The sequence below is a fragment of the Trichosurus vulpecula genome, chromosome 3, assembly GCF_011100635.1.
Source record: "Trichosurus vulpecula isolate mTriVul1 chromosome 3, mTriVul1.pri, whole genome shotgun sequence".
In the NCBI taxonomy this organism is placed as follows: domain Eukaryota; kingdom Metazoa; phylum Chordata; class Mammalia; order Diprotodontia; family Phalangeridae; genus Trichosurus; species Trichosurus vulpecula.
This window is the reverse complement of record NC_050575.1, coordinates 84,906,337-84,920,297: the sequence shown is the minus strand read 5'-3', so window position 1 is coordinate 84,920,297 and position 13,961 is coordinate 84,906,337. Positions and strand designations below refer to the sequence as shown.

The 13,961-nt window shown below is 39.1% G+C and overlaps 1 protein-coding gene across 1 annotated transcript; it reads right to left on the bottom strand.

The window, feature by feature from the left end:
* Window positions 1–2,474: 2,474 nt before the first annotated feature.
* On the bottom strand, window positions 2,475–13,641 carry NPM1 (nucleophosmin 1). The gene is made up of 11 exons (XM_036750688.1): window positions 13,356–13,641; window positions 11,901–11,980; window positions 11,395–11,514; window positions 9,806–9,899; window positions 9,345–9,451; window positions 9,195–9,256; window positions 8,234–8,294; window positions 7,765–7,848; window positions 6,820–6,921; window positions 4,609–4,683; window positions 2,475–3,522 (listed from the first exon to the last, which is right to left on the bottom strand). The coding sequence occupies exons 1-11, from the start codon at window positions 13,411–13,413 to the stop codon at window positions 3,484–3,486; spliced, it is 882 nt and encodes a 293-aa protein (XP_036606583.1). The 5' UTR covers window positions 13,414–13,641; the 3' UTR covers window positions 2,475–3,483.
* Window positions 13,642–13,961: the final 320 nt, after the last annotated feature.

Here is a 13,961-nt window from a genome sequence, read left to right as displayed (position 1 = left end):
CCATATAGCTTGTGGACTCCTATAGTCAAGGTCTTATAGAGTGACATTTCTCTAAAACTCACCCAAATCCATAACACTACCAATACCCTTCTATTTTACCCCATCTTCTCTGTATCAGAAAAAGCAACTGCTCCTAATTCTTAGGATATTTGTACTGGTTAAAGAGAAACTTCAAGATCTAGGAAGTAGATGCTGGGCTTTCAAAACAGCATTGCTTGTCAAAACACAAATTTAACCCCACCCTCCGGCCTCTATCCCTCCAAGTATTGCTGGCCCCAAATCACTTCCAACCATCCATGAGCACTCTGGGTCAGTTTAGGTAAAGGGTTCCTGGTGCATTAGATAGTTTGTACCTGAAGTCGAAGAAGACCCTCAGACACTAGCTGTGTGACCCCTGGGCCAGTCACTTAACCAGTATACCAAAGATTCCTCTCTGTAAAATACTATTAGGAGAAGCCACCTCACAGGGTTGTAAGGATAAAATATGTCGAGTGGTTAGCAAACTTTAAGGCACCATACAAATTCTATTATTAAAAAAATAGCCTATTGAAGTATTGTTAGCAAAAAAAGAAACTTCAATTTTGATGAGAAAAGGGAGTTGGCAGTGACAGGGTGGGAAAGCGACAATGCTACTTGTGCATCTGAAAAACAAGAAAATTGAAGGGACAACTTCTGAATAAAGCCCAATGAATGAATTTTGGATATGAAATCCTTTCCATTGAACTAGAAAATACCCCAATGTAAGATGACCTACTTGATCTCTAAAATCACCAAACTGATTTCCAAAAAATGAATGAAATTAGACAATTTTGTCATATCTTTGAAGCATTTCTTTGTGAATTCAATCCTGTCTAAATCCAGACTGAGAAATTATAAAGTGAATATGCACATCTTTCAAAAATCATGACAACTTGTTGGTTGACAATGAACAGAATCAAGGTTCTAACCTGGTATGACAAATGTTTAGTTTTGGCTCTACCAAATGGTACATTCATGTACATACTAAGCTCTGGAATTTTTCTTCTTCGATATTAAGGAGTACAGAAAAGTTTACAGAATGCTGGGGAGATGCAGGCAAACAGCATCACTGCCTACTACTCGATAAAATTCTTTTCAGTGTTTTTCTTATTGTTTTATATTCTTAGCAAAACTTTAAATAGTTAAAATTAAATTCCACTTTTAAAAGATACTAGGGGAAGTAACTTCATGGCTCAGTCAATACTCAAGGCTGCAATAAACTGTAAAGACAGGCAGAGAAACACCTTTCAATGGATTCCTGATACCTACTCTGGGTATTCCTTCCAAAGAAATCCTCTGCAATACACTGCTACCTGTCTTACATAAGTCCTCCAAAGCTGATATGCCAAAATGCCCCAGCAAAGCATTCTATTTCCACCCACCAGAGCCAGATTAAAATGTAATTGAGAAGTATCTAACAAATACAAAACTAAATCATAATATGCAGCTTGTGTACTTTTTGCTGTTCCCCACCCCCTCTTGCTTGGCACTACTGCTGAAAGGACCTAACCAATACCCTGCAAGCCAGGTATTAAGTTAGCACTGCCTGGGGCACACGGCACAATTTGGGCTTAGATGTTACCTCTAGTTCTCAGTACCAGATCTTCTCAACTTTTCTTTCTAAATGTGAATGCAGCACTCCAAGCTACTGTTAGGTAATATGCTGCACTCCATTGCCATTTGGGCCACAGTATACTCCCATCTTTTTATCTGGTGCTCAGCAAATAGGCACTTGAATTGCTGTTTCACATCTATACCTAGCTTTACTATTCATTTGGCCCTTTTAAACATTGCTGTTAATTTATTGACTTTTTTTAAAAGCTGAATGTGCCTATGGTCACATGTCTTACAAACATGCCCCCATTTCTCCCTTGATGTTTCAATCACCAAAGATCCATGAAAATATTAAAATTATTTCCTCCAAAGTAGAAGCTTTTGATATCTGCTTTATGAATAAATGATTTGTTGTGGGCTAATTAGCCTGCTGGGAAAGAAATGTATAGCCACTTAACACTTTTATGAATAAACCTTCACAAGCTTATTTTGTTCAGCAAGTCTGTGTTCAGTAGTGCTTGATGTAACAGTTCTGGTTATTAGCATTTCCCCAATAGGCCAGAAAAACCTCACCCTAGAAATCTTTTTAAAGAGCAGTTTTTTCCCAGTGTACAACACTGAACTTTTATAAAGACTTTACAGCATGCTCTTAAGTATCATTGTCATCATCACTTGTGCGTTAATACAGGTAGAGAGAGCTTAAGAATGCTTGAATTTGTCCTAAACTCAGGGTGGATGTACCCTGGAATTTTAAAAGGAATTCAATTTCAGTTTTTTTGGGGGGGCACAGTGAGCCAAACTCCCTCCCCCAGATAAATTCGCAAGGCTTCAAGTGTTCTGCCACAAAATGCCCTTCAGCTAAACCAAAGCGAGGGTGACTGCAGGGAGACACAACAAGGAACTCAATAGTCAATTGCAACTTTATATTTCAGGCATTCAAGTATAATATTCAGATACAGTTCCATTTCTAAGAGAAACCATACCAAAGATCCCAGGAAACAGAAAACATTTGCTACTATACTCCTAACATAAGCCAGTTCTGTATGACATGCATCACAAGTATCTGGGTAAGGGAGGAAAGAAGACTGGTTATACTGCTTTAGAACACAGAATTGGCAATCTCATCTTAACTAGTGAAATGTGAAAGTTAGTTGAAAAGATAAGTTCCAAATAAACAATAAAATCTTAACCAAGTTTGCATTACTCAAGCCACTTTTCCACTGACCTTTAACTGTTCCACCTAACGATTAACTTTAGCTAATTAAATTTGAGAGAGGCAGCAAGGAATAGTGAATAGAGAGCTGGCCTTGGAGTCAGGAAGCCCTGGGTTCAAGTCCTGCCTCTCAGTTGCTGAGTGACTTTTTGGAAAGTCACTTAACCTCTCAGTGCCTTCAGGCAAATAAACAATAAATTAGAGAAGGTGCAGAACTACATTGTTAGAGGAAGTCCCTCACTAGGAGCTCCCTATACCAATGCAATCACAAGTCCCATAAAAAACAAATGAATTCAAATTGAAGCATTACATTTTTAAGTGCCCTTGCATAATCCCAAATCAAAATGGAGATATTCCTTCCCATCCACAAAATAAAGAAACAATATTACTTTATTAAAATACTGAATTTATTTCACATGTATACTTTGTCTCCCCACCATTTCCATTTGTCTGACCACCACTACTACTATGCCCTATCATAACATTCCATACATACTTAAATGAAGCAAAGGGTGGAGTTCCATCTTTGAAAACTAAACAGGCATTTTGGACAACACATTCTTGGCAAAGTAATCTGGACGACATTTATCAGACACGGTAGGGAAAGTTCTCACTCTGCATTATAAAAAGGACAGCCAGATATCAACTGTTACAGAAATAAGACGGAAAATTTTAACAAACTGTTCAAACTTATTTTCTTAAAGAGATTTCCTCCACAGCCAGAGATCTTGAATAGCCTGAAAATGAAAAGAAATGTGGTCAAAGAACTCAACACCGCATAGACATTAATAAATTAAACTTCTTTGCACAATTCTTAATATCTTTTTCCCTTCTCTGCTGTTAAGGTTCACAACTGCAAAAGATAATGAAGACCAAATATTAGGATTAAAAGCTTAAGAGACTTACAATTGGTTCACAAAAAATACTTCAAAACTTCTAAAAAAGTAACTAATAAAGCACTTCAAAGGGTTTTTTGAAAAGTCTGTTACCTTACATACATCAAACTTTAAAAATCTCATCTATAAAAGGATTTTCAGCAAAGGAAAGCAAGAGGAAGGGTGGGGACCAGTTTGGCAAACACTGGCTGAACTTCATATGCCCCTGACTTATGTCAGATCAACTTCAGTAGTGAAAGCTAACTGCCTTCACAACATTTTCTCTCACAAATTTGTGATTGTTGATCAGATACTTGGAACAAGTCAACTCTAAAACAGCGAAGAGAGTCAGGAAAACAAAACTTTCTTCCAGTGACAAAATTATTTCAGTTACAGGAATTGAGAGAAATTTAACACAGTTTAACCTAATGCAAGTTGAGTAATAACTAATTCAGCAACTTGCTTCCTGATTCCACCTTTTGGCTTAAACACTTAAGTTAGTTGACTTTGGGAAGAAGGTAATATAGTTCCCATAAGGTCTAAAAGAGCAGTCTCCCGCCGCACCCCCCCCCCCAACTCCCCTACCCCCCAAAAGAAAGCTAAGACCAGACTGGCCCAAGTGGCCAAATTCAGCAGCAAGGAAAACCACAGCTCATTTCCTTAGCCAATATGGTGCCAAAAGTAAAGTTCTGTGGGTTTAGTAACCAAGAGATAATTTACCAGCCATACAAAAGCTGGAAAAAATGTACTAAAGTATTAACTTCTTTATCTCTGCCAACTAAATCCCTAAAACAACTTCCATTTATTTAATCTGAAGTATTGTCTGTGGTTAAGAACCTTTTTAAATAAGCCAAAACGTGGGAGATTAAAAGTGTAAAAGGAGAATTACAATAAATCATGATGAAAAACTTATTTGGATTTTGTCAAGTTCCCAGAAAATTTAGTTACCTCCTGATCAGACATCCGGAAGCAATTCTTTACATAGTTGATGAATTTGCCTTCCACTTTTGGGAGGGAACCACCCTATAGAGACAAAACCATGAAAGGTTAAACACAAAATATACCTCTAAATAGTTTATACCAAGATGCTATTAAGTACAAGCCTCCAAGATAAAGAGCCAGGCTGCTATTAATCAAAATTAACTTCCTCCCTGTTATTGAGGTAACCATTAACTAGAAAATTATGTATCTTTTTGAGGCACACTCATGGAAGCTATAATTACTTAAGGGGTTTTTATGTACCTTACAAATACCAAAAGTGCCACATTAATTTCAAGAGTATTGTCCAAGTTCAGCAATTCTATCAATGTGAAGCTGGAAAACTCAGCCAATATCCAACCCTGTGGGAGTATGTCAATTGCCCCCAATATGAATTAGATTTAAGCCCCTGGCACTAAAATTTGCAAATGATGGTCCCTGACAGAATTCCTTTGTTCTCATTTGATCCTCACAAAACCTCTATTATCATTTCCATTTACTATTACCTAAGAGTGAAGGCAGAGTTTGAACTTAGGCCTCCCCATCTCCAAGTCCAATGCTTTTAAGCCACTGCACAACACTGTGGCCTCAAGCAGAATCAGTCATTTTACTCAACATGTAGCACCTACTAATTTTGTGTGGAGCCCATCTCCAAAAGAGGAAAACACTTGGACTCAAATCTCACCTGAGAGATACCGGCCATGACCCCAAGTCACAAATGAAGTGCTCCATGCAACTTTCTAAGACCATAAAGTTTTGGAGAAAGTGTTAACCTGCAGTGTGCTTCCTCACCTGGAAGATCAAAGGCCCAGTCCCTATCTATGTGCAAGGTATCATTAAGACACAAAGGCCAAGACATGTTCCCCAGTTGGAGGAATCTGAGATAAATGATATTTAAAGTTAACTACAAGGCAGAATTTTAAAAGTCTGAAAAGTACTGAGTGCAATGAAGCAGTTATGACCAACTGGGACTGAAGAACCACCTCCTGAAAGAGTGATGAACTGACACACTCACACACACACTCACTCTCTCTACATATACATATATATCCATATATATTTTGGACATGGCCCCATTTAACGTTTTGCTCAATTATGCACATTTACATGGTTACCAAGGTTTTGAGGTTTTTAAATTTTATTTATGTTTATTTTTCAACATTCACTTCCATTTTTTAAAATACAGAGTTAGGGAGAGTACAAAGAAAAAAACAAATGCTTGTTAATAGAAATAAATTTAAAGCAAACAAACCAGGGATCCCCTCAAGGTTTTTGAAAAGAATGAACTTACTGTCTCTCAATACCTGAGAGATAAAGAAAAAATCTCAGGTTAAATTTGCCCAAATGGCAAGAACCCCAAGTTCTTTTTATTCCTATTACCACTATACAAAATCTTTCATTTTATCTGTTAAGAATTCATGATTTCACAATAGAGAGAGAGAGAGAGCTACAATAGTGTTAATTCTCATTAACCTTTGTTTTCAAGTTCTTACAAGATGCTTTCCTACCCTGTTCCTGTGAACCACTGGCCATAAATACCCTAAGCATCAGAATCTTATTGCCTATAAAGGTTTTCTGTTGGGTATAGATAAGTTACTTTGACTTATTTATAACCTAAAGATCTTTCAACTGAGATAATGCCCAAGTGTTTATTAACCTCTTCCTCTGTTGTGGAAATTTAAATGAAAATACTTGATTGACTCTACATCAAATATCTGCAAGGCAAAATGTGAATTCCAAAGTGAAAACATTTCTAAATCCCAATTTATTTTCAAACTACAAGGATCGAAATTTTTTTTAATTCAGCTATAGAACTAAATAAATACAAAGCTATGCAAGTTACAATATAATATTCAAGTCTCATTCTTTAGTCAAGATTGTTACTCAAGACTTAAAAAAAGGTACTCATCTAAGTGAAAGAAAAAAACAAGTTCATGGCTGTAAGTGCTTTAAAATTCTAAAACTCCAACGCCCTCTGCTGGCTTTTCTGTATGCCTTTCAAATACAAATGGAAAGGGAAGAGATCCATTTTGAGTTAGAAATTATCTCCAAAATAACCAAATTCAGTCTTTTACCTAAGAACAAGGAAAATTCCGAGGGGAGCCTCCACTAATGCGTGTGAAAATGCCTAAGGTTATTCTTAATTCCTCCTTAAAACAAAAACAATCCATGTACACTCACCTTTTCAATGCTTGCCTGCATTTTTGCTTTAATATCCTCTAGAGAAGTGGGTCCTTTGGGAGTCTTGGGAGTCTTGTCCTGCTTTTTGAAGGATTCTTGACCCTAAATGTTTTTGGAGAGATTAAACTTCAGTTTAAATTATATGATGTTTTAAAATACATTAAGTAAACATTCCTTCACCTACCACAAACTGAAATCCTCCCACTTAGCAAAATCAGTCTAAAGGTCATCACGCAAGCTTTCAAAAACTGAAAATGATTGAAAGTCCTTTCTCTGGCTTTACAGTACTTTACACAACAGAACCTGCTAATCAAGTAGATCTACAGGAGGACAAGGCCCTAAAATTTTTTCCCAGCCTAAATCTCTTATAATCAGTGGTATAAGAGTACAGCCTTAAAAACAAGGTGAACAGATAACCACAGTTGCTTTCCTTCCTTTATACTTACTAAGTATAAATGTATGCTTTTGTATTGGAGGATTATAGAGTTCAGAACTGGACAAGACCTTAGAGATAAGTGCAATTTCCTAAAATTTAGTTGAGCCACAATAAGTGGTAGGCACGGCTGGTATTCAAAATAAAGTCTCTCTCCAATTTAAAATTCATTACTTTCCATCATACCACTCAAAACTACATCCCCATTACCCACCTTTATCGATCAAAGGAAAGTGGTTTAGTAGAGTGGATAGGACTGAGGATGGCCCTCAGTGAGAAAGACTTGGGTTCAGGTCTGGTCTTTGTCACATTCTAGCTGTGTGGACAAGTCACCTAAACTTTCAGTGCTTTTGAAAACTGTAAACTACAAAAGACTGATAATGGGAGAGGGAATTCCTCTTTATCAATGAAATCACAAATCTAGTCCCTATGTCTTGGATTAGATTAGTTCTTTATTGTCTCTGAAGTTGGTATATTATTACAGTGCTACTAAATTGTTTCTGATTACTTACTTTTGATTTTGGTGTGGATGGCTTTGAATCTTTTCCATTCTGGTTTGATTTTTGTGCATTTTTTGCTGCAGCATCACGAACGGACTACAAATACAAGTTCAATTATTTTTAATAAAGACCCCTAAAGATCTTGTTTGTAGAATTTTCTCAAAGGCACACAACACATATTAGTATAAGCTCCTCTGTCCTAAGCATAATTTATGTTTTCATGATATATTCCAATCCTCATATAGTGCATTGAGTTCTGTCCTGTTTAATCCCACCCAACTCGTTTTACAAGTGCCGCCTGTCACGAGAGACAACCCTGGTTAGATTTATTCTATTAGAACAGATCTGCAGGAAAATGCAAAGGTTTTCTCTCGTAGAGCCTAGTTTCATGTTTAAGTATTAAGAACACCAGAAATTTCACCATTAGAGATGAGAGGCAAAAGTTATTAGCTGTAATTCTATGTTAAGAAAAAGCACTTACTTTCTTCACTGGAGGGGTCTTTTCTTCACTTTCCTCGTCTTCAAAGTCATCATCATCGTCACTATAAATGTAGACAGTATTACACCGATCAAATTACATGTACTTAAAAAAGACCCTGCCATTTTTGCTACCTTAAGAAATCAGCACTAAAAATTAGGCACCCACCCTAAATCACTGATTTTTAACTTACTATTCTAAAACTGAGTCACAAAGCTCACTATTTTGAATCTTCTTTTGAATAATAAAAGGCCTACTGTACTTTTGCCTGTTGTCAGGGATATGAAGGTTTGCTTACACTTTATAAAAATCCACTGCCTGTTTGCCACTCCTTTTTCTACCACTTTTGTCACACTAACCTTTTTTTTCCCCTTTCAGTGAAAACTTTCTTTCTGGTTGTTAAAACAGACCCACTATACATAGTTACAGCTTTACAACTGCTGTTCATTGATAAGGTTGTTTAAGACTGACTCTCTGGATTTGTTTCTGAATGTCCTTATAATTGTAGCCTAGTCAGTGTCCCGTTTTTTGATATATAACTAGCTTTAAGACAGTATTATGAAAATATCTACTCAACCTAGAAGAGACTACAAAAAGTCTGCCAATTTTGATGTTCTACCTCAAGACTATCCCTCTTGTTGCTACAACTTAACCTCATTACATGATTACGAACACTCAGCCCAATCAAATCTTTTGCAGACTTCAAGAAAAAAAAATTCTGACTATACATGTAAAATTTGCCTCTTATAAGACAGGAAGTCAAAATTAATAGAACTGAAATTTCTCCTGAAATGCTAAAAGGCCAGGGATCCACATAACCTTCATTATACAGGGTGCCAAAAAGTCTTAATACAGTTTTAAGCTTTAATAGCTCATTCAACAATTTTTTTCCACATTCAGGGTTATGAGAATGCAGAACTGAGAAGAATTCTACTTGGGTTTCACATGAATTAAAATTACTTACTCTTCATCATCATCATCTTCTTCATCATCATCTTCGTCTTCTTCAGACAGTTTTACCTTTTTCTTTAAAGAAATAAGGGATAGAAATAATTATCCTAATTGGCAAATAACAGCTTACAAAACATCAGAAAATATCAAGTTGCATTTATACCTGTGGAACCTTGCTAGCAACTCCAGGAGCAGATCGTTTGCCAGACATGTTCAAGAGTTTCATATCATCTTCCTCTTCATCATCTGATTCTGCATCTTCCTCCAGTGCTAAGACAAAATTGTGTGTTAATTGTGGCTAAATTCATAGCACTTTTTCATCTTAAACTCGAGTTCAGAAGAGGGAAAAAACTGAACACATCATAGCAATAATCCAGAGCCAGATCTCAATTCTCTAGTCACATTGGTGCAAATAAAAAGCAATATTTAAGAAACTAAGTTAAACTGATAAATTGAGCTAATTTTTAACTAGAAAACAAACCATAAGCAATCCTCACTAAACGTATCACAATATCCGTCATAAGACTGTCAAGTTCACATCTAAAAATATCAACAAAATTTTAGACAAGTTTTTCCTGACAAATAAATTAGCACCATTTTTAAAGAACATGAAAGACTACATACCTACTAGGTGCTGGCCACTCACATGTACAGGGCCCGAACCACATTTCAACCGCAAAACTACTGGCGGTGTAATCTCAAAGCCACCTAGAGAAACCTGGGAGAGAAAAAAAAGGCCAATTTATGACCAAATACTATAAGGGGGAAATAACATGGAAGAATTAAGACCCGTGTAAACATTTAAGGTGTTTATTTTCACAAACAGAAGTCAAACCTATATTAAGCTACTTAAAAAAAAAAAGCTAAAGCCATTAAAGAACCATTTTTCATATATTTTTTACCCTTTTCTTTCAAACCATTACTAGAGCTAATTAACCATTGTCAATTTGCAGTCTCTGGACCTCTTTGATAAAACAGTAGTAACTCATGAAATTGTATTTATATGCAAAGCACATACATGCATAAGGACCCCTCACACCTCAACATCTTGTGACATGATTGACACTGGATTTTCAGGGACAGCCAGGAAAAGTTCAAACTGTCACAATCTGAAAAAGGCTTCAGGTATAGGCCTGATGATCATGTCCAAGGACTAGGCTAGATGAATTTAAGAGGTTTATAATGCCACAAGATTGCACACCAGGTACTAAATGTTTCTGGCTATATTAATCCACGAAGGACAATCAAGTATAATATTAAGTACTATGCGCCATACACTGGGACAAAGATGAAAATATCTCTATACTTAAACTTACATTTCACCAGGAAACTAATTGCACTTGACTGCACAAAATGAACTCTAATGAGATAAGGTACCACCAGCTAGGAATGAAAAACGACTTCATGTAAGAGTTCACTTGACCTGAACTTTGAAGGAAACTTAATGCTATGAAAGCAAGGTGAGGAAGTATGCTGAAGATCTGAGGAACTACTACAGAACAATGAAATCCTGTATCTCTAAAAAACTGAATTATGAGCAGGTACAATTCCTTACTTGGCTCTACTGTTTATCCACTAAAAGTATTAATTTAGCCTAAGTGAGCAAAACCAGGAATATACTACTTTCCCAACTAGTAAAGCACTTGAAATTTGAGTAATACAAATACCCTTGAGACGCAATTTAATCAAAATTTATTCATTGTCTAAATTATAAAGCATATCAACTGAGGGATAATATGTAATGAATACTCAAGACTTGGAAGTAGTACTTGCAGTACCTACATGAGAAGAGGAGTAGTGTCTCAGTCAGAAGACCCAGCATGACACATACTGGTTGTGCTAACCCTGGGCAAGTCACTCACCTTCTCAGTGCCCTAGGCAACTCGTAAGACTAGGTTGCAAGAGAAAATGAGGACCTGCATTAGTAAACTGATAATTATACTTAATCCATACCTAACTATCTCACAGGGTGTAAAAGGTTTCTTAGACCTTTAAAACATTATACGAACACCAGTTACCAATTTTGGCTGTGAAAAAAAAATGTATCAAAGCAGAAATCACAGAATATTGACTGTTATGAACCCCTAGCGGGGATATGTGGTAAGAATGGCACCAAGCCCTAATCTTAGTTGGACGGCAAAAGTGTGAATTATGTAAGATTAGTATCAATGGATTTACTATTTATCAGAAAGAAAAAAATTTTAAGTTCTTACTGTAGGCTGCACAGACATTTTCAAAGATGCCAGTGTTACTTTAATTGGATTGCCTTCATAGTTCAGAGCCTCTGCTTCAACAATATGCAACTCATCCTTTGCGCCAGCCCCTAAACTCACCTGCAAATGGAGAAGGAAAGCAATCTTTCAGTAATTCAACTTAAAAAGCTCCTAAATCAACTAGTTACTTGGTAAAAGAACACTGAGCACCCAAAAAATTGCTACATGTATCATCACAAAGTTTGTCACTTTTCTTAACTTATAAACACTTGAGAAAATGAAAGCTATGTACACAACACAAAATCTGTGAACCATCACTTTCCTTTTGAATACCCATGTACAAGATGTACTCTCATGAGTACTTAAGCTTATTCTTAACCTACATGAACAGAATAATCGTTATTCCTCAACTAACAGTATGGCTCTCAAGAAACTTAGATTTTTTTAACCTGTTAAATGAACAAAAGGATGCAAAAGGTAAATTTAAATAATAAAAATTTACTTACAGTCCTCAAAGACAACTGGTGCTCATTTTCATCATTATCTACCTTAAAATGATAATCTTTGTCAGCCTTTAGTTCACAACCTGAAAAGGAGGAGAGCCATAAGTTTTAACCAGATACTTTTTAAGTAGCAAAAGACTCATCCCTTAAAATTTGAACATTATGAGGTCTGATATTTGTTCTACCTTCACCTTAAGGATGCATGGAGGAACATGGATTTTAAAAAAGCTCAATGAATACGTCATGTTTTTAAATCTATAAAAGAAGATTAAAATCGAGTCAAATGCAAACAGAAGGACTGGAACAATTTGTACTTGTAATTTTCCAAAAGTGGAATTCTGTATTTGTCTCAGAGGAGGGAGATTCATTCTGACGTACAAACAGGTTGGGGGGTGGGATAGGACCTGAATCTTTTTCATCCCTAGAGCCTTAGTATTTTTTCTCAACTTGTCTCATCCAACCAAGAAGCATTTTCAATGTACCAGGGGATGCCACAATGACCCCTCCCCCCAAAAGGCCATCTTATTGAGTGAGACAGAGAGAAAATGTGCCCATAATGGAAATATAGTTGAGCACAAAAGACATAAATTCAGCAATACATGCCGGAGAACGGTTTTAGCAAACTATACAGATGCAATTAGAACACATATCCATCTACTAATCTGTGCTGTGCCCTAAAACTAAACCACCAAAGCAAAATTCCTCTTGGTGCCATTTCTATCACGGATTGATAACCACAGATTTCTGCATTTACAGCCCCTCCCCCTTAGGCCCTGTGGCGATCCTACATTTCCCTGAGCTCTGCAGCACACCCACGTACAGGGGCCGCGGGGCCTGGATGCTCCAGAGATGCCTTCCGCCCTCAGCCGAAGGCCTCGAGGGCGCCACGTGCTTCCTGCAGGCGGCCCCGTAGCACCGATGTTTTCTGCCCACGTGCCCCACCCCCCCCCCCCCCCGGTAACGGGCCCAGCAACGGTGGCAACCAAGCGGGTCCCTGCAGGGATGCGGCTGCGCGGTTACGCCGGTGGCCTTATTGGAGACGGGAGGAGGCCGAGCTCAACTAGCCTAGACGCAAGACTGTCGCCGACCCCTCCCTAAGCCCCTCCTCACCCTCCTCTGCTCCACAGAAAACCAAATCCGGGCCTCTCGGCCGTCATCCCCTCCCCCCACCAACGCCAGGCCTGCAGCCTTCGCATCCATGGCCCCCTCCGCATCCGTCACCAGCCACCCTACGCCCGGATTAAAACCCCTTCTCCTACATCCGCCTGCTACAGACAAGCTGCTCCCTGGCCGCTGGGCCCATCGTCTGCATTTTAGGGGCGTTTCCAGACCTCACGGCCCATGTAGGCCCCAGCCTCGGTCCCCAACAATCCCCCCCCACTCCACACACAGGCCCAAGCTCGCGGCTGGCCGCCCCGCCCCCAACCCTGCAGCCGCCTCCAAATACATGGCCGTTACCGAAAAGGAAATTCTGGGGCCGGAGGGGGCTCATATCCATTTCCATTGAGTCCTCCATTTGAGTAGCGATACCGAGGAGAACAGAGCAGTGTGAAGACGAGACCGGAGAGGCGGACGGACAGAAGGGCTCTAGCTCCCGAGGGGCTCCGCTCAGGACGGAATCACACAGAGGAAAGGACGCGGGCTCCCTGCGCACACATATAGTCCCTCACAGATCTCGCGAGATGTGCCACCGTGAGCACGTGCACGGCCGGCCGGTCTCGCTCTCCGCGCGCCCTCGTCCGCCAGCCACAGAACGGGTTTGGTGCGCGCGACGCCGCCTGCCTCCTCAGCCGGCGCGCTCCCGACGTCAGCCGGAACGAGCTCTGCGCCGCCATGTCCTCGCCCCGACCACACACTAGCCCACACGGGCACGCGGCCGGCGGGCGCTCTAGACCCTGGCGCGCCCCCGGCGCGGTGAACACTGCCGACCCTGCGCAAAATGGCGGCGACGCCCCCCCCCCCCCCCGCCCCGACTACTCCCCTCCCCCATTCCCACCATTTTAGTATCCTTTTCGAAGAAATCAGCCAGATGTTGCAGAATCCTACTCCTTTCATCCTACTGAC

Bases quoted from the DNA above. Each gene is read 5' to 3' on its own strand.
- NPM1 (XM_036750688.1), bottom strand. From the start codon at position 13,413: ATGGAGGACTCAATGGAAATGGATATGAGCCCCCTCCGGCCCCAGAAT. The intron at 9,257-9,344 runs GTATAAATGCAA...ATTTCTTTAAAG, and splicing joins TTGCTAGCAAGGTTCCACAG to AAAAAGGTAAAACTGTCTGA. The intron at 3,523-4,608 runs GTAACTAAATTT...TTTCATTTTCAG, and splicing joins TCCGGATGTCTGATCAGGAG to GCTATTCAAGATCTCTGGCT.